General features: G+C 38.4%; 1 protein-coding gene across 2 annotated transcripts in view; it reads right to left on the bottom strand.

Moving 5' to 3' along the window:
- COL21A1 (collagen type XXI alpha 1 chain) overlaps positions 1-26,891 on the bottom strand; it is a 185,071-nt gene that overhangs the window by 81,247 nt on the left and 76,933 nt on the right. The window contains exons 6-12 of one of the 2 annotated variants that reach the window (XM_055079962.1): positions 24,450-24,623; positions 23,287-23,364; positions 21,496-21,504; positions 21,112-21,195; positions 13,906-13,968; positions 926-979; positions 783-836 (exon numbers count right to left, since the gene is read on the bottom strand). In XM_055079962.1, the coding sequence (XP_054935937.1) occupies positions 783-836; positions 926-979; positions 13,906-13,968; positions 21,112-21,195; positions 21,496-21,504; positions 23,287-23,364; positions 24,450-24,623 (516 nt within the window). Of the gene's footprint in view, positions 1-782; positions 837-925; positions 980-13,905; positions 13,969-21,111; positions 21,256-21,495; positions 21,505-23,286; positions 23,365-24,449; positions 24,624-26,891 lie in introns of those variants that run through there. The other variant, XM_055079961.1, reaches the window with a different exon arrangement.

Below are 26,891 nucleotides of genomic sequence, written 5' to 3'. Positions count from 1 at the left end.
ACCAGCATAAGCAACCATAAAAACATAAAATAGACGGAGTCCAGATCAGTGTTTCTAAGGTGTGAATGCTGTGCACACTATTTTTAAAAGGCAATCATTTTGCAAGGATTGGAGCTAGAAAATTAGTACAGGCTTTTATCAAGAGCAAACAGAAGGCCTTCAAGGAACGTAGAAATAAGACTGTGCTTTAGGAATTAAGCTAACAAATCATCATGGGGATTCGAGCAAATTCCAATGGGCATCTTGGATGTGGACCAGCTACCTGGATGCAGGACTAGATCCCTGGGGAGGTACTAATATATTGAACATATTTAAAGAACATGGCAAATCTCAGAGCTGTAAAAAAGGAAATCAGACAAATATTGTCTGTACCCACTGAATCCTTACAAGAGAAAGAAGTCCAGTATGGCTAAGATAGATTTCTGTTGTGGAGATGGACATATGGCTGTCTGTGGCTAACACAGGAACACACTCCATTCACATAATGCTCTTCCCTCTAAGAAGGTAGCTCCCTACAGAACTTAATCACAGAGAAGGAACATGGTACCAGGGCAATGCCAATACCTGTGCCATCTGACAGTGGTCATCTAGTGATAACCACTTTGATCTAGTGATAAAAGCCTTCTGTGAGCTTGATCAGCCAACGGCCACTGACACATTTCTGAGCTGACATCTTGGAATTCACCAAGACGAACACTATTGAATGGGAGTCATCACAGATTGCATCCTTTGTCTTTGAGTGACTAAAACAACTGAACACACCTTTGCTTGTATGTATTTACCTTTTCTCCATCTCTCCCCAATTCTCCTTTATAACCTGGTAGTCCTCGTGTTCCCTAAATTAACCACAAAATAAAATTATTAGTTATGTGTTTTGGTTCACTAGAAATGTTATTTCTAAAATATGTATATACAGATCACATACTTGTACTCCTGGGGATCCTGGAACACCTGGTGATCCTGCCATTCCCTGATATCCCTGAAGAAGAGGAAACAAGAAGTAATTAATATTTCATCATATTTACACAGAGCAGCCCTCCATTTCAGAATTCATTCCTTCTCACATTTCTCACACCTTACGACTTCACTTCGTGACTGTTTAATAAACCAAAATAACAAAGTGGCAAAATGCTTAATAAGGAATTCACATCCTTCAGTCTTTAGGAAAAAAGGTCTGAAATATCTCTAGCTCAATAAATTTTATCCAGAAATGCTCTGATTAAAAGGAAGGCTCTGGGAGGGAAATAGAGAGCCAATGTTCACAGTTCCTGGAGAAATGTTCTGCACATTAGAAACATATTCAATGTATTCAAAAGAAAAACATCTAGGATTGGAGGATTAAACAAATGTAATACATTTTTAAACTACCTGATTATGGCCATCCGAGTTAACCTCTGGAATAAACTACACCTGGATGAATATTACTCTTCAAGGTAAGTCTATAACAGCCTTTGGTTTGCCCATTTTAGAAAGTTTACCCCCCAAACATGGCTGTGACATGTCCCCACACCTTCCAAGGCTGAGCCATCTGCTGAGGTCACTTTCATCTCCACTTCTTCCTACACATCCCTCCAGAATCTGGAGCTTTGGTAAAACAGCACAACTTTTTCAGACAGAGGCAAAGTATTCACTCTTCACTCAGCACACGGCAACTAAACTCCAAAACACACTTGCAGTCCCTCAACATTTATCTAGGTTTACCAGGGTCAATGTCGGGTTGACTTGGACCACTTGGCACCTGCAAACATTTACCTCTTTTATTCACATCCCATCTTCCTCGGATCTTAATGTTTGGGTACAGTATTCTGTTGTCAAGAGTTATTTATACAAATCTCATTAATGTTTCCAATAACATCTTCATTCTTGAATCTAAAACCTTCATTTCCATGTGGCTCTTCATGGGTGTCTGCATGGATCTTTGTATTCACCCACTCACTTGTCAGTACATTTATAGCTGTAATTTCAGAAACATCAGAATTCCCTGCTTTTCCAGTCCCATTTTCAAGTATTCCTCTTACTATTCTTTGCTAGCTGTACTAACAATAATAGCAATACTAATGGTTGTCCTAGAAAGATCAGTCTTAGATTATTGCTTTTCTCCTTTTATATGCACTTGCAGTTCTCATTTTGTAAAATGCTCTCAGCTACTCCCAGAATGAGGATGACTATATAATTTCCATAACCAACCATCAGCTTTTCCCCATTCAGTTGTTCACAGAATTATGTTTTCTCCTGTATTCCTCAAACTCAAATATTTCTTGAGTCCATTGGCCCCATCCTTAAACATTTTACTTCACTGTGAACGAGTCTCATAACCAACCTCTTCGTACTCCATACAAAACAACCTGCAATTTTCAAACTCATCATCTGCTCTCTGGGCTGGCACTGTCTCTGTGTCACTGGATTATGCTCCCTTGAGATTAGGGACCAGGTATCATTTATTTCTATATCTCTAGCATTGAACAGAGCATCTGCTACATATTTTGTTAATCAAACGTTGGAAGAATTCACTTCCAAGTAATCCATGCTGCACGCAAGTGTGAAAAAACTCTCTTTCCCCAAGGAACCATGTTTGCTTGAGCTGCTTTCGGTGACAAATTGAAACTGTTAGTAATACTGCGTGGCTCATGTTCTCAAGATCAGTGAGGAGAAAGAAGAAAGTCAAGCTACACAGTTTGTTCAGCCTGGTATCTCTGCCAGTCTAGTTATCACTGACTCTCCTTCACTCTGGAATCAGATGGGCCTAGAATTGTATTTCAGCTGTCACTGCTAGCAGATGCCTACACAGAACCAGATTACTTATAAATGCCACCTCCTAGGATGTTCTTTAGATCCTTCAAAACCCATGTGCACCCTCTGGATAGTCTGACATGACTTGCAACATGCTATTGTAACTGGAATAAATAATAGTAACAATGATTTATATAGTATTTATCATGTTCCAGACTATGTATTTCATATATGTTAATTCACTTAATCCTCATAGCCACCCTTTAATGTAGGTTCTACATTACCCCCATTTGCAGATGAGGAAACTGAGAACTTGACAAAAGTTGCATAACTAGTAAGTTGACAGAGCAGGTGGAAATACCCTCTTATCAGAAAATGCATCATGGCACATCCAATCTTAGGATTCTAGAACAATTCATCGGATTCAAGGGAGTCCATTTGCCAGACTAGTTTTATATTGGTTAGAATTCTGAAGACCCAGAGGAAAGGAATGTTCATAAAATTCCTCAAAAGAAAGTTACCATGTATCAAAATGGTTGGTCATCAGCAAAGTTCACATTTAATGAATTATTTGCTTTCACATTTTTTCAGAAGTTAAGCTAAATGTCATATCTGCTGTATTACTTTTTTTTCAGAAAGTTAATCTTTTGTAGAAGATCAAAAGCTGCCATGCCATCTCTCCCCTTCGAAGAAGAAATAAGTGAACGTGTTACATTTGTTAGAGAGGAAACATCATATTTTAATGGATTAAAGCAATGTGGAGATGCCCCAAACAATGTTCCCAGCTCACCTCTGACTTATAATGTGACCTCAGGCAGACTCATCACATCCCCAAATCCTGGGAGGCAACACAGTGAAGTGGAAAGGCAATGAATTTTGAAATTGGAAAAGACCTGGGGCTGAATTTTTCCTCCTCCCTTGACTTTCTGTGGGACTTGGGCTAAGTCATTTTGCCTAGCTACGCCTCAGTTTCTCACCATAAACTAGAATAATAATACCCACTTTGCTTCTGAAAAGAAACAAATGGACTCACAGGTGAAAAAGTCTGGCAGGTGTAAGGAACTCAGTAAAGGTGAACTTCTTTCTCGTCTTCAGACTCAGTGACTATTGTGCAAAGCCATGAGAACACTTCTGCAGAATGTTATTTTGTAGTCTTGATGGCCACCATTAGAGCATGAAGAATGGCATGGCTGGGCATCACACCATGACAACCTTTCTTCAGCACGCATACAGATCTAATGCTGAACGTGTGAACAAGGTCTCTGTGTATTTTTTAATGGCCCTGTTTGCTTTGTCTTTAGAAGAACTGCAATACAGGAATAATCAATGCTTCCCACACTATAAGAAACAGCTTGTTGTTGTTTTCTTAACGTACAATGAGATGCATTCTTGAAAACTTAATTGTATCAAGATATTCAATGATTATTTTAGAAGCTAGAGGGAGAGTGATTAGCAACCAAATAAAGAAAAACCAAAACCACATTCAAGCTGGGAGATCCCAGGGCAAATCACCAGAAGAAATTGGATGAAATTCAGAAAAACAAATTTTGGACTAAAAATCAGGAAAATAAAGGTTAATGGGGAGGAATATTACAACACAGAACACTTTCCGAGAGGAGCAAAAAGTAAAACATTGGTTGACTCATAGCAGGGTATATTAAAACAAGAAAACTGCCTTGAAACAGGAAAACTGATAAGCTTTCTATATAGTTTACTGAGTTTTTCTTTTTCTGAACATACAAGTGTCTGTCTTTTCTTGTAGAACTGTAACTTTCACATGATCATTGACCAACTAATACTGTTCAACATTAATTTTGCCATTTCGCAATTATTAGCACGCCCAAATACCCACCCTACCCCCAACTGCAAGATTTCTGAGAGTATGTAAGTCTTTTCCATGTTCACACAAAGTCTCTTTGTAAATGAGTCATTTTTAGGAAAAAAATATTCTCGCTGCCAAATTGTAGGGTTGAAGAATACAGAATCAATTTACTTTCTTCCATGATTCAGAGTTCCGATGCTCCAGGAAAGATGTATAGCTTTGAAAAGGAAATTAAGAAAATAAAATCATCAAATGTGCAAGGGTCACAATCTCTTCTGAGCCCAGTTCTAACCATACCATAAAATATTCTGCCAATCTAAATGTACAGATTTGTTTCAGTAGTGAGGATAGAGTCACTGGTTTCCTTTAACTATTCTAAACTTAAAAACGAGAATGAAATCTAGAGATATCTCTTTGGATGTCACTCTCCTTTTTAAAATATAAGAAGGTGATTTAAATTTTATACTATTACATAATTTTCTTCGATGTTTCCCAGAGTTCCAACAGAGTCTCTTATGTACCCAGCCAGGGTAATTAGGTAACCAAAATTAAGTGTATACTTTTAATGTACACTGTGGATTCCTCTAGGCATTGGCAGAGTTTATAACTCTACACAATTAAATTCTAAGAATATTCATAAATCTGTCTCTCCAGGTGTATCTACTATAGAAACTAGTTTGAGTTTCTAACACAACTATGAGTCAAGGAGTTTATAGGCTTTAACTGATTGCTCAAATTACTTGAGTAACAGATCACATGAATACCTGTAAAATTTCACCTGCTCTGAGATCTAAGAAAGAACCGTGATGCCATAAGGGTCAAAGGGTAGCAGTCAGGGGAAGCTTCCGGAAGACACAGGCTCAAAGGAACAGTCAAGGAAGCACAGTGCAGCAGAGGGAGCCCTTCAACGTGTCCTGCAGTGTGACGGGATGAGACACATCCACGGAGAAGAAAGAATAGAGAGCATGAGGAAGTAGCCTGCAAAACAGGACCAAAATGGAAGGATGGAGGCTATGCACACAGCATTGTGGGTCTGATGAAGGACTTTGATCTCTATCCAAGCCACTCAATCAGGGGCTCACACAATCAGACTTGAGCTTTGCACATGAAAGGAAAACACTGCCTGCCTTTGACAAATAATCTCTGCAGATAGGGTTCTGTTCTCATATTCACAGATGCAATTGAACTTAGCTAAACTGCCTCATTCCCTGAGAGGTTACACTTAAAGTTATACTAAGCTTATTTCAAAAGGAGAATGCACAGCTTGTTAAGGTAACTGATACCTTCTTAGTAATTCTTATTTCCCACCCTAAATCTCTATAGTTATGCTTTATGTTCAAAGGACAATGACCAATAGCTAAACCTCATTCCCTCTCTTGCTGTCCTATCTTTTTTCATAGTACTTCCCACCATCTGATATTATTTACATATTTATTATTTTATAATTATGAATTTATTACCTCTCTGTCCCCAGTGGAATGTGATATTCAAAACAGCAGGATTTTTTTTTCTGTTTTCTTCACTGCTATACTCCCTTAGCCTAGAAGAACACCCAACAAATATCTAGTATGTGAGTGGATGAATGAAAGAATAAATAAATAAGCAAATATATAAATATTGAGTCCAATCAGTCACCAGTACCTAGGGCTCTAAAAATAATAGTAGAAACAGCCCTGCATTCATATAGATTACAATCAAAAGAAGACACAATATCGGCATGAATTGACCTTTAAAATCACAAGTGCTAGATGTGCCACCAAACAATTCCTTGAATAATTTAATTAAATATACAGATAGCATTCATATACATGTAATGATTATGCACAGATTATTATTATTGTATATACTATCTATATAAAATATAATGTAATCTATTTAAGAGACGCATGACATAAACACGGAAAGATCCATATATGAGATTTACATAAGGGGTGTGTTGAAGAAAAATGAAGTAGCTAATCCACTAAGCTTTGTCTAGGAAAACTTTATAGAAGAGATGAGTTTTAAATAACGTTTTATTAGAGAAAAGGCAGATAAACTGCCCAAGGAGTGGATACTTCATTTGACACAAATGGTCCACATTTTAATCTATCAGTAAGACGTTCATAAGGTGTGTGTGTGGCGTGGAGGGGGGGGGCTTGTTTAATGGCAGCAGGAGGCAGGGAGACCATAGCATTTTTGGTAAGGAACCAAGACCGAAGGGAAGTGAGTTCAGGTGGAAACTGTTCTCTCTAGAAGGATGTTTCATATACTTCCTAATGAGGCCACTTCCTCATCATAGCCATTCTTTGGCCTGTATCCTAATGTATCCCATTTTCCAGGTCCTTCATCTTCATGGCACTTGGACCCCAAACCCCCACAGCTCTTAAAAGATTGAGTCCACAGTTGGTACCATATTCAGTTCAGAGTCTGAAAAGAGGAAAGCATAAAAATCTTGTCTGCTGGGTCTATTGTTCTATTACTAATTATCCACCCCCCATCAAACTTACTCTGCAAGCCTAGTTCTCCTCCCTTTCCTCCTTCTCTCTACCACCATTCTGGAGGATTTTAGAATGTGAGAAGAGCATCTTTGCTGGGATAACACGTGAAGCTCAGTAACTGCCTCCCCCACCCCCCGCCAGCTGTCTTCTGAGTTTACTCTCTTCTTCTTCTGAATTCCAGATCCTACGTACTCCTAAAGTGTAGTATTCCAAACCAAATCCAACACTCCAAAAGCAGGACTGTAGTCTTCCATAATACATACATCACATATTACTAACAAGACCAAAAACTGCATTAGCCTTTGAGGCCACACATTACATATGTTAATTCCTCTTTCGACAAGGTTAAATTTAAATACCGTCTCACAGGCAAATATTCTGGTTGAATTTCAGTTTGTTAGAATGGCCATTCTCCAAGTTGACCAGAGTTTTTTGGATCGTCATGTCACCCCAAATGCCAAAATAAATTCCCAAAATGAACTCAACAATCAAAAATTCTTGAAAATCATATTAAATCAATGAACATAGAGTATGGAATGCTCAAAAAAAGAACACTGGAAGAAACAGCAAGAGAAAATATTCAATTGCAGGGAAATTTTACTTTTCTAAAAATTAAAACCAAATTTGTAAACCAAATAAAGAGAAGAACTATTGACAACATCTATAGCAAAGGATTCATTATCTTAATGTATAAGAAGTGCATTAATTGAGATGCAAAATACAAGAAAGGACAGTTCACAAAGAGAACTCCCTCTGAATGCCAGACTTCTATCCTCAATCACCCACCTACAATTTCTACTTGAACGTCTAACATAAAAATCTGATCTATCCAAAGGCAAACTCCTGACTTCCCTTCCCCAATTTTCTCTACCACATGTCATTGGAGTCACCCTTGACTGCTCTCTTGCAAACTCACATCTGATACATCAGTAAATCCTGGGGGCTCTAACTTCAAAATAACCCCAGAGTGTAGGCAATTCCCTTCCCCTCACTCCTACCATCCTGACGCCGGTCGCCCTCATCTCATTCCTGGATTATTTCAAGAGCCTCCTCTCCTCATCTCCCTGTTTTTGCCCTCATTGCTCTAACATCTATTTTCAACTCAGAAGTCAGAGTCATTTCTTTTACAAATAAATTATGTCACATCACAGCTTTATTCAAGACCCTCCCATGGCTCCTGAGTTCACTCCAACTGAAACCAAAGTCAAGTAGTCACAAGGGCCTGAAAGCTCTAGGAGGCCCCTCCTTCCTCCCACCTACCTTACACCTTCACCTCGAGTACCTGCCCCACCCCTCTATGTGTGGTTTGAGAAGGCCCTGTAACTTTGAAATTCCCCACCTGTGCTGACTACCACTTCTACAAGGTTTAATCCCCCAGAGAAAGCGGGCCCCTTCTGGCACCTCTGGACCATCCAGGGGCACGCTGATGGGTGTGGGGATGGAGGGGGGCACTGCATCACTGAGGTTGACCTGTTGACCAGTGCACTCTTGTCTATTGGAAGTAGTGCATGGTCAGGCTTCCCGAGTCAGTTCTTAAGGCCAATATGGAAAATCACCTCCAAAATGCTGAAGCTTGGTCTAGCCCACCTTTCTCTCTGAGCAAATATGACTTTAATGAAATCTTAGAAAATCAGCATTGGAGAGAACTTTCTTATTTTCCAGATGAAAAAACTGAGGCCCATAAAAGCAAACCAACTTTCAAAAGCAAAGAAGAAGGCAAAATAGCCCCAGATCTCTCCAACAACTAGCTGGGGCTTTGGGTTCAGGGAAGTACTTTCCTTCATGAAGAATAATTAATGACGACAGAAAAGAGATGGAAATGAGCACCATAAAAATACACACTTCTACAAAATCATAAAATAGTCCTATTATGTTTCCATAAATGGCCTTCTTTAAAAAAAAAATCAGTGTCATAGCAGTGCAGTGCCTCTAATAGCTGTACTACTCTGAAGTACCTAACAGGATATATAAATATTTCCTCTGCCTCTTTTTTGATAATGATAAAATAGTAAAATAGTAATATGCTCAGACACTGTGCTGAGAGAAGTTATTTAACTGATAGAGAAATTAGAAAGCAGTGGAAGGATTTGAAAATAGTTCTTTAATTTTGGTTGAAGGCATTTTCCTTATGAAAATTAGTATTTCTCCAGAGTGGAATAATTTCCTATTTAAAGCTTCAGTTGACTTGGCCTGGTTATGTGAAAAAGATTCAAATTACTGATTGAGGGGGGTTGCACAGAGCCAAATCCAAACAAAGCAGAATTCCCTTAGAATTGTTCCATCCAAGTTTCCTTGGCCAGATGGCTTCAATCACCAGCCAGAGGCCCCACCCACACTGCCCCACTCCTGCTGCGCTGGCCCTGGACACACACTAATGACCCTCAGCTGTTCTGGCTCCCAGGCTCACTTTCTCTTCCTGCCTGGTCACCTAACCTCTTATCTCCTGCAGAGGGAAAAAGACAGGGGAAAAGGGAGATATTTAAGAGAAAAGTCATACCTCTAGGTAAACAGGATTGGGGTAGTGTATCAGTTTCCCACTGCTGATGTAACAAATTACCCCAAACAGAGTGGCTTAACACAGCACATACTTATGTTTCCGGAGGTCAGAAGTTCATAATGTGTCTTAGGGAGCTAAATTCTTGGTGTCACTGGGAGGTTGAATTCCTTCCAGAGGCTCCAGGGGAGAATCTGTCCCTTCCCTTTCCCAGCTTCTAGAAGCTGCCTGTATTCCTTGGCTCACAGCTGCTTCCCTCTGATCTCTGCTTCAATCACCCACCACATCTCCTTCTCTGACTGATACTCATGCCTCCCTCTTATAAGAACCCTTGTGATGACACTGGGCCACTCAGATTAACCAAGAAAATGTCTTCATCTCAAAGTCCCTTTTGCCATGTAAGGTACCATACATATTCACAGGGCTTGGAGTTAGGATGTGAACATTATTCTGTCTACTACAGTAGGTTTCTTCTTTCTCTAACATCAGATATTACCTAATAGCATCTAACATCTAATGTCAGATACTACAAAGCTATATCTATACATACACACACAAAAAAACACAAATATGCATGTACTGAATGAGATGAGACAATAAGCCTACTATAGCTTAAACGAGAGCCACAAAGTATAATATCCATGATTATTGTATCAAGCTAATTATAACTAATTTCCAGTACTTCATTAGTGGCAAAAAGGGCAAGCTAGAGCTGATAGCCTGTGGAAGGCACTCACCTCTCAATATTGCCTAGGACTTTGCACCACTAGAAAGACAAAAGCCTAAATAATTTGGCAGTGCTGTCAGGGGAGCTCCGTGTCATCACAAGAGGCCAGCAGGTGACAAGTCGACATGTGAAGTGTCTCTGCTTTGGAGTTGAGACAGCACTGCAGCTGCCAGCAACAGAGACAGCATGTCCCATGGAAGGGGTCTCCAGGCAGAGGGCTCATCTTCATAAAACCCATCCCCCTCAGTATGATCAGGGTAGAACTCCCCCAGGCCCTCGGGCAGTATCTTCAGCGGGATGAAGGGGTTGCAGTGAGGGAATTCACCAAGGTCACATGACACCTGCAGTTATCGCAAGAAAGGGATGGGTTATAAGAGAAACGACAAGTGTTGGCACATAATGGGAGTTGAGGATAAAGGCAAAGGGGGGGGTGATAGGTTTGGAATCTATTCATTTCATTCAACTCAAATAGAAGCAGTCTGATGATAAACTTCTGATCCTTGCACCTAGAAATTTCTGTACTTTTTGGCTTGGCCCTCTAACCCCCATTTGAAGCTTTAACTGCCTAGACTCTTATCCAGGCCACACTTTTCCTCTTGCGACTGGAACCAATGCCCTCTTACCTACCCAAGGATTTTCTTCCTGTAAATATCCCTTATCTCCCAAATCACCCAATTTTCCCCTTCTGCCTCATTTTCATCATCATAAAAACATGTTCTAACATCTCCTATTGTTTCAAAAACCCCTTTATCCCACATCCTCCCCATGCTACTGCTTCAGTTCTCTGTTCCCCATTACACCCCTCAGAAGTATCTATGTTCACTGTTACCATTTTGTCTCCCACTATCTCTCTTGAACCCATTGTTTAATCCTGCTTTTCCCTGAAACCCCATTTATCAAGGTCCCTAATGACATCTATCAAGCAAATCCAATGGTCTAGGCACAGAGCTCATTTTTATCAACCTCACGGCAGCAGTGATACAATGAATGGCTCCCTTCTTCAGATGCGTTCTGCACTTGGCTTCTGGGATTCCACACCCTCCCTGTGGTCCTCCTACTTCACTGACTATTCTTTCCCAATTTCCTCAGCTGGATCCTCCTCCTAATTTTCTCTGTAACAGAGCCCTAAGCTCAACTCCCTGCCCCCTTCTCTTCTCCCATTATCTGTACTTACTCCTTGAATGATCTCATTGGCTCTGGCAGGCTTAGATACATCCACATGCTACAGAGTCCTAACCGTGCGTTTTCATTCTCCAACACATTCCTGACTCAAGTTTCCTGTTTCGAATATCCTAGGAGACACCTTCAGCAGGTCCACAAATGCATTCTTGATGTCTCCCCCCAAAACTTACATCTCTGCCAGTGTTGCCCAGCTAAGGAAATGGCACCACAATTCACCCGGCTGCCCAAGCTAAGATCCTCTGAGGCTTCCTTGGCACTTTCTCTCATGCCTCACATCTAACTTGACAGTGATTCTTCTCAGCTTCACATTAAAAAATACTCCAGACTCTGACCACTTCTCCCCTCTCCAGCACATCACCCTAATCCAGGCCACCCTTACTTCTCACTCAGAATGTTGAAATAATCTCCTCCATGGTCTCCTGCTCCCACTTTTGCCCCATGTGAATGAAAAATGCCACCTGCCATATCAGTAAACAAAGGATATTGCAGCCATCAAGCCGTCACATTAAAGCCACCCAGACTGTAATCCCTGAAGCAACTCAGGATGGAAACAGGATGCCCACCATCAAGCCCTCAGCCACTGCAGCCACCTCCAATAATGTACCCTGAGGGGTCTCAGGATGAGAAAACACAGGACACTGGCCCCAGATAGCTGAGGTGCATATCAAAGGAATGATTTCAATGAGCCTGGACTCCTGCATCTTCCCATACATAGAAAAGCACTAAATCCCTTAACTTGAGATGTCTGGTTTTCTTTAATGAACAGTAATCTTTTGATGTTTGGACTCCCTGGTCTTTGTTGCAAAGACCCCTATATATCCTGGCCCCTCCCTCACCTCTTCCGAGCAGTCCCTTAGAGGTCTCTGAGAGGCTGCCTTCCAGGCTTGAAGTCCTCAGAGAGTCCGCCGAAAAAAACATAATTCTCAACTTTTACGTTGTGCATTTTTTCAGTTGACACATATAATCTGCTGTCCACAGAATATTCATATTTATCTTTCTAAATAGTAAGTCAGACCGCGTTGCTTCTTTTCTGCAGGCCCCCTCATGGATCCATCACACTTGGAGTGAATCCCACTGAGTCGGTTAAACAGCACCACCCCCATCTCCTGGCAGCGCTTCAGCTCCAAGCTGGCCACCACTTTGTCACCTCTTCAGACTCCTTTCTTTGACATCTCTCTCAGAGAGGCTCACCTGTACATTTAACCCCTTTCCCATGCAACACGGGTGTGAAAGGCGCCAGCACACTGCCACTTAGAAAGTTGGCTGCACTTTTTGTATTAAATTTGTCAGCAAACCTCTCTCAGGGACTGAACAAGCTCCCTTCTCTCCTGATAGTTGGGGTGTTGGTGGTTTAACATGAGGCCTGTGGTTCTTTCATGCCTTGAAAATTATTGACGCACAGTATAGACCTTCCCATGCTTCATGGAAAGCGCTAACATCTTGTGATAAAGTCTCCCAGGAGATACCTTATTTTGGCGACAATTATTTAACATTCAAAAGCTATTACCTCATGTTTATTTACTGTGATAAACATGCTGACTTACCTGTAAAAATTTGCCTAAGTTGCTTTAAAGTGGTTTTGCTTTATGTTTCCTTAATTCATAAATATCCCTAAAATTCTCTTGAACCTTAGAGGATATTTGTTTAAGTCAGATTATAAGTATACTCCAGTGCATATATTCCTAAGAAAATAACATCACCTTTAGAAAGATTTTTAACTTGAAAACTTTAAGACACGAAGGGAAAAAAATAAAAAGATTTCTGAGCCCTTATATTCACTGATATTGAGAACTCACTGGGTAATTTTTTAATGCAGCAAAGATTTATGCAGTTGTGAAGATACCTAAAAGGAGACTAGAACACTACTTCTATTGACCAAGCTAGCCTTAACGTGGCCCTCAGCTTGACTAAACTTTAGTGGCCTTCCTCCCAGGTCTACACCCCTGATCTCCCTTTTCCTACAGCATTTACTTTAGAAAACTGAAAATCAACCGTAAATTCTTTATTTGACCCTTTGAGATGTAAATCTTTTAAAAAGCTTCTTGCCAGTTTTACAACTCAGGTCTTTCTCCAGGACCCGAGAGCCATCCCGTTTAAATGGAACCATTAAGGAAACAGCACCCCAACACCCATTAAGGAAACAGAGGAGATGACCCTAACTTGGACAGGTGCCAAGTAGGAAACACAGATGGCCTAACCTTGAGGAAGACATTTGCCATGCTCAGGAATAACTCCATTTGCTCATCCCATTGATCAATCTCCCCTCAAAGTCCTCCAGTACTTTTCTCCCAGCTCATCCAGCCCTCAGGAGCCCTCCCTCCCCCTGTTTCAGCTGCGTGGAGTTGAGCCTCTCTCCCCTATTACAATAGTCTTGAGTAAAGTCTTCCCTGCCTGTTGAATTTCACCCAGTGCCATGTTACATTGACCCTATAATCCCAGTACTGGAGATGACTAAGCTTTCAGTACTCACAGGCTTACCATCTTGACCAGGTTGTCCAGGGTATCCAGGGTTCCCAGGCTGTCCAGGGTCACCCTAGAGAGGAAAAAAAGTTCTCAGTCCAAAACAACCAACCACACTGATTCAGCCAGACCCCATCAGGGTTCAAAAGCCAATTCCATTATTTGCAGCTTTTTGTATATTGAAAAGCAAACAAACAAAAAATAAACAAACAAAAGACGGAAATCCCAAAATAGGGTTAGAAAAATGATATCATATCTACCTTAAAAATTAAAGGCTTTTTATTATGTAAAACTTTCAGGGATTTAATTCTGTGAGCACAATAGGTATAACAAGGAAAGTACTTTTCACTGATGTAAAACATCAGTATTTAAAGCAAGAGACATTTTTAGAATTCTGAACAAACTGTGCAATGTCAGAACAACTATGGTTTCAATGACAGTAGTATTTCACTCAGAAATCTATAGATTTAATTCTGTTCTAGATGTTACACTACAGATATCCATGACCCATGATATAATAATTCAATTGATAATTATTTTTTAATATGATATCGCTTATAGGTGGAATCTAAAATATGACACCAATGAACTTATCTATGAAACAGGAACAGACTCACACATATAGATAGAGGACAGACTTGTGGTTGCCCAGGGGAAGGGGGGTGGGGGAGGGATGGAGTGGGAGTTTAGAATTAGCAGGTGCAAACTATTAGATATAGAATGGATAAACGACAAGGTCCTACTGTATAGCACAGGGAACTATATTCAATATCCTGTGATAAACCATAATGGAAAAGGCTATGAATAAGAATGTGTATATATATGTGTGTGTGTGTGTGTGTGTGTGTGTGTGTGTGTATATATATATGTTTCATTGAACCAGTTTGCTGTACAGCAATAATTAACACAAAATTATAAATCAGCTATACTTCAATAAAAAACAAGAATAATTTCTACCTTAAAAAAAAGTATTTTTAAAAAAAACAGCCCATAGGCTATGTGATCTTCCATGTGGCACTCAAGTTTACAGCTGCACAACAGTTATTTCTTTCAGTCCAGTCAGTGTGTCTCTGCCTATATTTATAATCTCATTTTAAGATAATGATAAACTTCTAGATTTGAATATTTTCATGAAAGTGAGGCCCAAGCCAGAGAACTCTGCACAACCCCCAGAGTCCCTGAGTACATTTCACACCTAAAAAAGGACCTTTGTCCTCACAAACCAGAGAACTTCAAGGAACATTATTCCATACAGCCTGGCAACGAGCCCAGGCCCAACTGTCAGTACTGACCAGTCAGATGGTCACCACCCATGAGAAAAGGCAATGAAAGCAACATTTTTTGTGATGTGAAGGTGTTTTATAATTTAATTCTAAGAAATACTTCAAAAAATAATATGAGGGAATTCCCTGGTGGTCCAGTGGTTAGGATTCTGTGCTTTCACTGCCGAGGGCGCAGGTTCGATCCCTGGTCGGGGAACTAAGAGCCCACAAGCGGCGGGGTGTAGCCAAAATAATAATAATAATAGTAGTAGTAATAATAATAATAATAATATCATATCCATGTATTATGGAGTCCATGAGGTCCACATGGGGTATCTCCCCTAAAAACATCATGTGTCGGCCATCAGTATTGGTAAACTACTACAGACAGACAACTGATTTCAATTCAACAGTGCTTCATATCTACATCAAGAAATCATTCACACATACCACAGTGATTATACATTAACTAAACATCAGTGCTAAGGGTACTTGCACAGAGCCAAATATGCTGAACTGAAATTCTACTTCAGGCTACTGGCGAGGGAGGTTTGTTCCTGAAACATAACAGGAAAAATGGAAAGAACTGTGTGAACTCTATCAAGGAACCAATGAAGAAAGGATGGGTTTTTCACCTATGATTGCCCAAGAGGTTTAGCTTGTGGAAAGGCTGAGAAGAAGGGAAATGCCATTTTTAAAAGAGATCGAAAAAGAATAGCTGTAAATCCAGGGAGAAAAATAACACGGGAACATGTCATTTCTTGCTGAAGAGGTACAATTTGTAATTCTAATCCAAAGACACCCAGTGTCAGGCGGACATTAAGGGAGCAGCACTCCTGTTCTCTAGGGTGTTAGATTTTTTTCTTCCTATTTTGAGAGGTTCCACACTAATTTCTGGCCTCCCTGCCATCTTTCTTTAACCATGTTCAGATTGGCCTCACTGCGAATCAACAGATTCGATCTTTTTTTTATCTCCTGGGAAGACTCTTCCTTTTCCATTTGAGTTAATATAACAAAATTTCCAATCACTGCACCTTCCTTGTTACTGCATTTTCTCCTGATGTCTTTTTCTACTGATATGCTACAGCAGCTCCCATATCACCGATCATTTATTCATAACAAGAGTTTTCTCAAAATTTTCCCTTGATGGGTCTTCATTTATCATTTGGATTGAGACTCCTTGAAAACATGGTCAATATTTTCTCCTTTTTTGGACAATGCTGGGTACCAAGTAAAAGTTCAATAACTATTTGCTGACTATTTCCAATCAGATCCAATCTCCTGTTAATGACTTCTTTACTTGCAGAATATTAATTATCAGCAAAATCTAAGACATCAAAAGGATCTGAGAGGCTTTAACTTCTAGGATGATGAGGCTGAAATAAAGCTTTGGCATGAGAAGAAACGGGATTTGTGTTTTTATGCTGCATAAAATTATAAAATATACTTAACAATAATATTTTAAATGAATCAAAACTAAGTTTCCAAGGGAAAAAAATCACTCACAAGATAAATCCAATGTGACTTCTTAAGGCACAGGTCAACAGCCCCAAGAGGGAAAATAAACTCTTTTACAGGTTCTATTATTTCTGGTAGGTTTTACTGGTTATTTTGACTATTGTCCTACTGGTTTATTTGCAAAAACTCGGGTGGGTTTGCCGTTGTTTCCATAAAATTGGAAGAATAAAGTAAAACCCTAACTGATTTTCGAAGAGAAGCCCAATTAGAATAAAAATTCAATTTTATTACTGTAATAAAATCTGACACCCAACCTTTACTGACTGTTTATTATATGCTAAGCCCTGCTCTAAGAGATTTATATGTATTAAATTACTTAATCCTCACAATAACCCCACGAAGCAGGTAATTTTACTCTTCCCATTTTACATATAAGAAAACTGAGACCCAGGAAGGTTAGGTAACTTGCCCAAGGTCACAAAGCAGCAGTAAAGATGGGAACTCAGCCAATTCAGCTCCAGACTCCATGCTCCTAAACACTGCTCTCTCTGCCCACATCAAAATGCATACACTGATCAGAACCCAACCCAGGGAGAGCTAGCAAATTTAACATGGAAAAATTTTTCCAAATACATCAAATTAGACATATGACCTATAATTATATAACTGTGACTAAATTCTCAATCTGCTTTCTTCTAATTTAGTTGAAACATTTGCAATTTTAAAAAATAAGTATTCAACTGAAAAGCAATTCTTACTTATGATGAATTGATTTTGTGCCACAGGATTTCTGAATTGCTGACAGGAATGGAAACATCATGGACTAAGTTAAAACATCCCTGCACATGGCCTTGCAAGTGTGCAAATATGAGTAATTAAAGTGAGAAACAGTAATGCTTGCAAAAGTAAGCTAATATTTTAAGTTGCTCATCTAAAACAAATGTCTCCTAGGTCCAAATCCCATGTTTTCAAGCTCTCTTCTCAAAACCCTTGTGCCTTCAGACTAACTACTGACCTGCACAAAAGTATCTGACCTAAGACCTATTCCTTTCTCCAAAACCAACCTCTTCCCTCCCTCAAAACTCAAACATTCTCTTCAGCTAGAAGGAATCCACTTAGTTTGGGAAAATTAACATAAAAATGTGAATGCCCAATGGCTCCTGAAATTTTCCAAAGGCTTTTGTATTTTAGACAGAGGCTACTTTGATAATCCAAAGGAGTCTCTAATCAGAAGAATTATCAGGGTGAAACAAAGGGCATCAATATAGTTGTAGAAAGAATGGTATTTCAGAGAAAATAAGTTATTAAGAAATTGCTCCTTCCTAAAAAAGGGGAAAAAATGCTTTCTTTCCACTTCTGCACTCATAGATCTAACATTTAAGATTAGATCAAATGTGGGGAGTTTGTCCCCATAAATGTTCCTCCAGCTATGAAGTGGGAGAAGAAGCTGCCATTTGCATGGATAGGTCTTTTAGAAGGGAGCTGTTTGTAAATTGGGGATTGCCTGGATCTTTCACATAGAACAAAGGCATTCCACACAGGTTAATCAGGAGGAGGGGTGAACCTTATTTTTTCAATGATTTCATAATTTTTAAAAATATATTATTATTAAGCACTGTGCTAGACAGTGGAATTCCAAAGGAGAATTTAGTTTGTATTAACCTTCATTGTGAAGTGTTTGCATATAAAAATTATTCCCAGAGAGTCATTAATTTAATCACTCCCTTTGACATTAAGGACACAGAATAAATAAGCCAGCCTCATACAGGGGCTCACAGTCCTTTGACAAATATATTTTTCTATGCATATTGAAGAGTTATAATGCCATGAAAAGTCCAAGCATGGGATACTATAGTTAATTTAACCTGGTTTTGCAATAAGCATGTCATATTTGTTGGAAATTGAGAGAACTTGAAGCAGAAGACTGACTTTATCTTAGAATAAGCACTTATCCACCTATCCACACACAAATTTCTCCTCTGTTTCAGTTTCATGACCAAACTCTCAGCTCCGAGAACCCGATTTCTGGCTAATGGGAAGACTAGATTCTCCTGTACAGGTAAGTCTGCTTGATGGAAATCTGTAAAACTTTCCAGAGAGCATCTCACAAAAACAGCCAATACGCCTCAGTTGGAACTATAGTAAAATCGATTCATCTGTTTTAGTTCTGATGCTGTTGAACTAATTAAAACTCTATCAATTTCCCAGGCCAGAAATTCTCTAAAGGAAGAACAACCCAGGGTGTTGCTAGGGATTCTGTTTTTCACGGGCAGGTCCCCAATGTGGGTAAGGAACCACCTCCAGGGAAAAGAGCCCTAAAAGGATGGAAGAGTGTGTGTGTGTCCTGTCCTCCTGCCAGATTTTCTGAAGAAAATGGAAAGCAGATTAAGAAGGCACGCCAACTTGAAGATCTGTGGAAAATTGTAATTTCACTTAAAGTAGTAGGTGGCAGTGGGGCTAGATGATGACTAAGAAAAGAGAATGAAAATGAGGAACACATGAAACTTGGAAATACTGAAAATCAGAGGCTTTCCCAGATAAGACAAAGGGTGTGCTAAAAATTTGCTATAGAAACGTACAGGCATAAAAATTGGTGTCACTTCAAGATGCCTAATGGGCCACTAATGATGAATCAGGAAACATGAGAGGCATCAGGTGCCCCCTACCTGCCCCGGGAGTGGACAGCCCCTTAGAGCCATTGGGGGTGGCCTGAGGGGCTGGCAGGTCCTCTGGGCTTAGAGAAGTCAGATGTCATGGGACTCTGATCTCTTGCAGATCAAATCATTTCTATGTATAACAACCCAAGTTGAATAAGCTGTATAACTATGTTTCAAAAGATAGTCTGCTGGTAGGTCACACCATGCTGCCTTGCAAGGTAAATTCTCCCAGAAACATCTTATAGGTATTTTTCCTTTGTATCAGGCATCCTAAATAACATAGTTACTTTAACAGAAGAACACTTGGATTAACTTTCCTAAAGGCAATCTAAAAATTGTTCACAATAGTAAATTGATTATAATGGAATGAAGTCAAGTTCCAAGACAGATTTACTTTGAATGAATGTATTTTTTTATTTCTTTTTTTTTTTAAGATTTGTTTTTTGATGTGGGCCATTTTTTTTTTGAAGTCTTTATTGAATTTGTTACAATTTTGCTTCTGTTTTATGGTTTTGGTTTTTTGGCCCCAAGGCATGTGGGATCTTAGCTCCCTGCCCAGGGATCAAATCTACACCCCCGTATTGGAAGGCGAAGTCTCAACCACTGGACCTCCAGGGAAATCCCATTCTTTTATTTCTTAAATTGCATTTCTTTCTTGATTTTAACAGCTAGGTTTGAAGTAGGTCATGAACTATCAACTGAAAATAGATGGGGAAACATGCACAAAAGTTAGGAAGAATCTGACTCTCAGATTACCAGTCTAAAAACTGAAAATTTTTAGTTGTGATGATTAAAACTCTCAGAAAATTCCATCTAAATGAACATTACAACTCATATCTAACAGAATTTATTATGGTCACTTGAAGTAATAGATGATCAATACACGAAACATTTTTTCTGGCTAGGAAGTCATACTTGCTTTCAAGTTAGACATTATTTTTATCTAGATGATATTTTTAAATAATATTAAATAAACAAGATTTATCTATAGTGGACAAACCACTTAACATCTCAGTATCTTAGGCTGTGTCTAAGTGATGCCACGATTAGTATCAACTTATTTTTAAAAATTTAATCATTCATATTTAATAACACAGAAACATATTCAGAGTATTTGTTATGTTAAAAAGTGACTAGTTATAAAATAGTATGCACATCATGGTTCCAATCATATACAAATGTGTACACAGATGAATATGTAAGTTTTCATATATATATACACACACAAATAACACATATACACACAAATAATATATATACAGATACACACACAAATATAAATATGTAAATGTAACTGGGAGATATGCATGTATGAATATGACTAAAAGTAATTATTACATGATTAAGTAAAATAAATCAATACACATGCACACACATATACACACCTGCCCCTCTTTTTAGAATTGGACATCAAACACAACATTCAAACCAATTTTAAATTTTTTACTTCATTTTTCTATCTGAAAATCATTTTGACAGAATAAGCATTTAGACATTTAAGAATTTAGAACACATTTTAACAAATGACCTTTCTTCATTTTTTACCAGGTTGTAAGGCGGTATCATTCTTGGGATACAGTTGAGGTATTAGGGGAAAAAACAAACAGACAAACAAGCAAACAAACTAATAACACTCCCTCACTTTATGTGGTATCAGTTTTCGGTTCAAAGGCAATTACAGATTAGAATCACTTTTTAAAAAAATCACTAAAATTCACATTTTAAACTCTTCTAAGGTATTAGGCAGAAATTTCACAACAGAGTCAATGGTGATTAGGAATTTGGTGTCTACTCTTATTTGTGTGTTTTATCAAAAGTAGCATGTTAGGTATTACTCACTTTGGGGCCTTGTAGTCCTGGTTTTCCTGGAGGACAAATACAGGGAGCTGCCGTTGAACCAACATCACTGGGACCATTGAAGCACTAAAGGACAAAAATGGAGATAAAGGCACACGGCAAGACACATACATATGTGCACATATGCCTGTGTATGTCTGTATGTGTGTGTGAAATGGTAAAGATATCTTATATTTACTGTCCAATTTTATTTAGCCCAATCCAATAAGAAATTCAGAATCACAAAAAAGCTATGAATACTAGATACATTCAAACGACATAAAAATGGGTTCTATTTATCTAACATACTTACAATTGTTGGAAGGAAGCTAAACAGTCCCACAAGGCAAATATTACCTTAAGGAGAATAATAGTATCCAGGCCTACCTCACCGTTCTGAAAGAAAAACAACAACAAATGTGTTTTAAGACATGTTTCTAATTAAATTTCTAAATTATCTTCCTAATTTACAGACATTTCCTTGTCCAGGGTAGAGATAAATGAAGTATCAAAACCAGCAAGAGCTAAAACATTTGCTTGCAACGATCCTAAAAAATTACCTATTTATGTTATTCCTACATTTATAATAGGATAAAGGAAGGAAATTAGCAATGATGGAGAGTGTGCTTGGTATAACGGCCACACAGGAACAAAAATACTTCAAGGTGGGGTTTATACGCTCTCTTGAACTTTCTGGGAATCACTTAATAACCAGAGAAAAAGCCAAAACACATCTAAGCAAGTCGCAAACTGCATGCATTCAATTTTATGCAATTTACTTTAGAAAAGCTTCTTACTAAGCAATCTATTTCTTACTGAATGACACACAATTTTAAAATAGGTTAATAATCTTTCCAAACAATAACAGATTAGATCAGAAAATGAGAAGGTGGGAATGAAGATGAAAAGGGTAAACAAGCCTGAAGAAGTCATACCTGAGAGTGAGGAAGGAGCCATAAAAACACAGAAAAGTGGATGTAAGAACACAGAATCTACAATCTCACCCTGTGCTTCTATTATATGGGGGGTCATAGTCATGGCATAACATCAATGGAGAAATAGCAATAAATCAAGTATGTACAATGGACTCTCAAAATGAAATAACTCCTTAATGCTTTTAGGAGAGATTTATATTCCAAGTTATAAGTATCTAAAATAAACATTATAGTGTTTAAACAAAGGAGATTTATATTCCAAATTATAAGTATATAAAATAAAAGTTACAGTGTTTAAACAATTACTTAAGTAGAAAATCCAGAATGAATCAATTCTAGAAGCTTCCATCTTTGATTTTATTACAGATCCTTCAAATGTGCTGCTCTACGTCCTCAAGTTTTCAGAATATGGATCCATAATTTATTCAGTTTGATAGGAAATAAGAAAATGATGACAGCATGACTATACAAATGAAAAGAACTACGTAGGGCTCAAATATGACTGGAAATCCACACTGTCAAAAAGTTTTACAACATTTTACCTTATTTTCACTAGCAACAATATACTGTTTCTTGCCCAGGGGAAAAGGGATTGATCTCACACACACACACACACACACACACACACACACACACACACATACTCACACATGTATATGATCAGACTCTTTAACATTTTAGCTTATAATCTTTTTCTTCCTAACGCATTAATGAAAATAGCTAAATAAATAGAAAGTTCCTTATATCCTAGAATTATAAGAAAATCCTACTTGGGTGGCAACAACAACAAAAAGAAAAATTTATACTCATTATGGTTTGAGAAAACGTGCTAGTAAACAGGAAAATGAATAATTTTCCACTCTTCAGAATTGTGCCACGTGAGGTATTTCACCCACACATTTAATAAAGTATAGAAATGTATTTTACATACTGGACATTCAGACAACGAATTCTATGTTTTCCTAGAGCAGGTCTATCCCTGCTTCACCTGAGTAGTGGAACCATCAATCTGAGATGAGAAAATATTTCCCGTGGTCTTCCATTTACACTTGTACACATTATAATTTTATTTCAATTATGAACCTCAAAATATGTTTTAATCAGTGTCATTTTATTTGCATTGACAGTGAAGAAACAAATTAACTCTATATGTTAAATTAAAGCTCGTATATTATCTGCGTTTTATTTCTTGCTTTGAAAGTACTGAAGCAACACTTAGGAAAAAATAATCCATCCTACTCACAAATCCAGGAATCTCACATGCTGTCTCCCGGTTGTTCTGCTCTGGGTCACAGTAGATTCGTAACTTTTGGACATCAAACTAGACACATAAAACCAATCAAGTTAAAGTTGAGGCCCAAGCAAATTGTTTTATAAAAGCAACTCACATACACAGAAGCAGCCAGTGTAGTTAGCAATCATGTAAGACATAGATTGAAACACTTAGCTTCGTTAACAATAAAAATACAATAAGCAATAGACATACAAATTTAAATACTTCACATATAGTACAAAGATGTGACGCAACAAAACTCCTAAGAAAAACTTCCCTAGCACCAAAAACAAACCTCTGACTTCTTTGGGAAACCCAGTGGAGCTTTTGTAGTATCCTTCTATTAAGAGCTCATCTAGACAGCATTTCCTAGACAACTTAAAATGTCTCCCAGGCTTTCTGTGTTTACCCTACATCTCTTCACATCCCTGATTGCATAGAGTCAGATCAAGAAACCATCTTTAGTTTCAGAGATTTAGTTCTTGGCACAGAGTATTGTGTGATGAGTAAGCCCAGCACCTGTCATTATTTAAATATTTACTACAATTTGACGTGTGACATTAATACATAGAGACCATATGTGTAATCCTACATTTGAATATGACATGGTCTTCCCTTAATAGAAACAGAGTTGGAAAGACATACCTTTTCAAATAAAGGATTTTTCAAGAAATGGCTATCTTTTACATACACACTTCTCAACCCGCACACAGATACTCTAGTTTAAAGAGATACCAAAAAAGTCACCATTTTGTTTATGAAGAACACTGACATGCATTAATCTAATTTTATCCTCACAGCTGCAAAGAAATTTTTACAACCCCCACTCACAGCTGTAATCCTTTCCCAAATTCATGATATATTCTATGCTTCTGCTGGGAAATATGAAATTGATGGTTCATAAGAACATAGAATTCTACCCTGCACCTAGGGGAACAAATTTCTAAGAATTCTTATATTAAGTTTGATTTTTAATTTTCATACACACACACAAACACACAATTTCACTAATGAACTGACCACATTTTCATTAAGTCTCTTAAAGGAATTAAGTTAAATACAGTTAAATGGAATAAATACTATCACCAAAGCTCCATTTTATATAATACAAAAAGCAGATCATTTTTATCCACCTGAACAGTTTCTTCTTTCCCAGAGTATTTTCCAATTTGGGTTTGCCCACTGATGAACATCCCTATAACTGGATGTAAGGGCTTGTTTTCAATTTGTTGATCATCAATATACAGAGTTACATCTTGTTCGGTTACTAAGAGACGAATTTGATGCCAGCCTTCATCAAATAATGTCTGTAGGAAGAAAATACAGCAGATTCATAAATAGAGTTCCAAGCAATCTTTTTGTTTCTTTGTTTCTATTCTGCTGTCATCAAGTGTAAATCCACACCACCCAGATTCATCATATCATATTCTAACTCACCCTGACACAAGCTGGGTCGCAAGGGCCACCCAGCAATTATTTTAATCCCTAGCTGCATTTCCATTTCACATCCCAAAGTGGCTGTACCAAAGCATTTACTGAAACAACTCCCTCAAGGTCACAGATAAGTTCCTAATGTCCCAATCCAAGTGGCTTCTTTCATTCCCTCATTTTATTTACTTCATGGCAACTGTGGACCCTGTAACTAGTCCATCCACATTGATGGTCTCACTCAGCTTCCGTGATTCAAACCATCTTGATCACCTTCATTCCTTCTTCTACAGCTGTCCATTCTCTATCTCTTTGAGGGCTCATCTTCCTCAACCTGCCTTTTAATGAGGACATTCCCCACAGGTCTGTCCTTGACCTTTTCCATTCTCCCCTTGATGATCTCATTCATTCCGACAGTTCAGTTATAACTTTTATAGAATATCTCCCATATCCACATTGACAGCCTGGACCTCTTTCTCACATATGGTACCTATAATTCTAACATTGGTTAGAATAATTTTGCCAGGAGTTTCACAATCAGTCTGACAGAGTATGTAACAAAATGAACTTGAACTATCCCCCAAACTTTCTTCCTCTCCCGATTTCCCTGGGATAATTGTATCCTCAGTTTCTAAACCATAGAAGTGCCTTTACCTCTTTCCCCTTCCCTCAGTTGCCATAACAAATAGATGCAAAATTCTACCAAGGATGTGTCTTAAACACGACTCAAATTCACTTCTCCATTGCCATTCTCATTGCCATAATTTAGGCTCATAGATGGCTTGCTTTATTTGAATAATTTTCAAACACATCTCAATCCCTATCCCTTCCCTCTCCAAGCCAACCTTCTTACCTCTACTAGAATTAATATTATTAATTTCAGTATTCCTAGGACCTAGCCCAATTCCAGGAAAGAGTCAAAAGTAATCTTTACGAAAAAAGAAGGGAAAGAAGGAGAGGAGAGAGCTACTTTGACGATGACACGCCTGTGATCAAGACCTTTTGATGGAATCCCGTCATCCACTGATTGAAATGAAAAACCCTTTGTATGGTTCCCACGTCCATGCAAATTGAGCTTATACCATTCTAGCATTTGCTTTCATGTATCTTATACTCCAAACACAGGGGGCACCACGTTCTATTCTCTAAATAAAAACCCTACATTTCACTACACATGACTACTCAATAATGAACCATTGACTTCCATGTCCTTCTCTCTCTCCAACAAAATCCTGTACATCCTTCAAAATCCATTCCAAAAACCATCTCATTTATGAAGACTGGCCCACATTTTGGATTAGAATCCACTTTTCCTTCCACAGTCCACTAACTTTTCATACTTCTTTTAGATACCAGAAGCACTGAATATCCCATTATAAATAAATTCCTTGAAGATTAGAAACATGCCTTATTCATTTGTCATTTCTTACAGAACCTAGTACATTACCTTTAATGCAAATGGTAGACAACAATTTTTTTAACATCTTTATTGGAGTATAACTGTTTTACAATGGTGTGTTAGTTTCTGCTTTATAACAAAGTGAATCAGTTATACATATACACATGTTCCCATATCTCTTCCCTCTTGTGTCTCCCTCCCTCCCACCCTCCCTATCCCAGCCCTCTAGGTGGTCACACAGCACCGAGCTGATCCCCCTGTGCTATGCGGCTGCTTCCGACTAGCTATCTACTTTACATTTGGTAGTGTATATATGTCCATGCCACTCTCTCACTTCAGCACAGCTTACCCTTTTCCCTCCCCATATCCTCAAGTCCATGCTCTAGTAGGTCTGTGTTTTATTCCTGTCCTACCCCTAGTCTCTTCATGACATTTTTTTTTCTTAGATTCCATATATATGTGTTAGCATACAGTATTTGTTTTTCTCCTTCTGACTTACTTCACTCTGTATGACAGACTCCAGGTCTATCCACCTCATTACAAATAACTCAGTTTCATTTCGTTTTATGGCTGAGTAATATTCCATTGTATATATGTGCCACATCTTCTTTATCCATTCATCTGTTGATGGACACTTAGGTTGCTTCCATGTCCTGGCTATCGTAAATAGAGCTGCAATGAACATTTTGGTACATGACTCTTTTTGAATTATGGTTTTCTCAGGGTATATGCCCAGTAGTGGGATTGC

Source organism: Physeter macrocephalus, chromosome 18, assembly GCF_002837175.3.
Source record: "Physeter macrocephalus isolate SW-GA chromosome 18, ASM283717v5, whole genome shotgun sequence".
Lineage (NCBI taxonomy): Eukaryota > Metazoa > Chordata > Mammalia > Artiodactyla > Physeteridae > Physeter > Physeter macrocephalus.
This window is presented reverse-complemented; position numbering and strand designations above follow the sequence as displayed.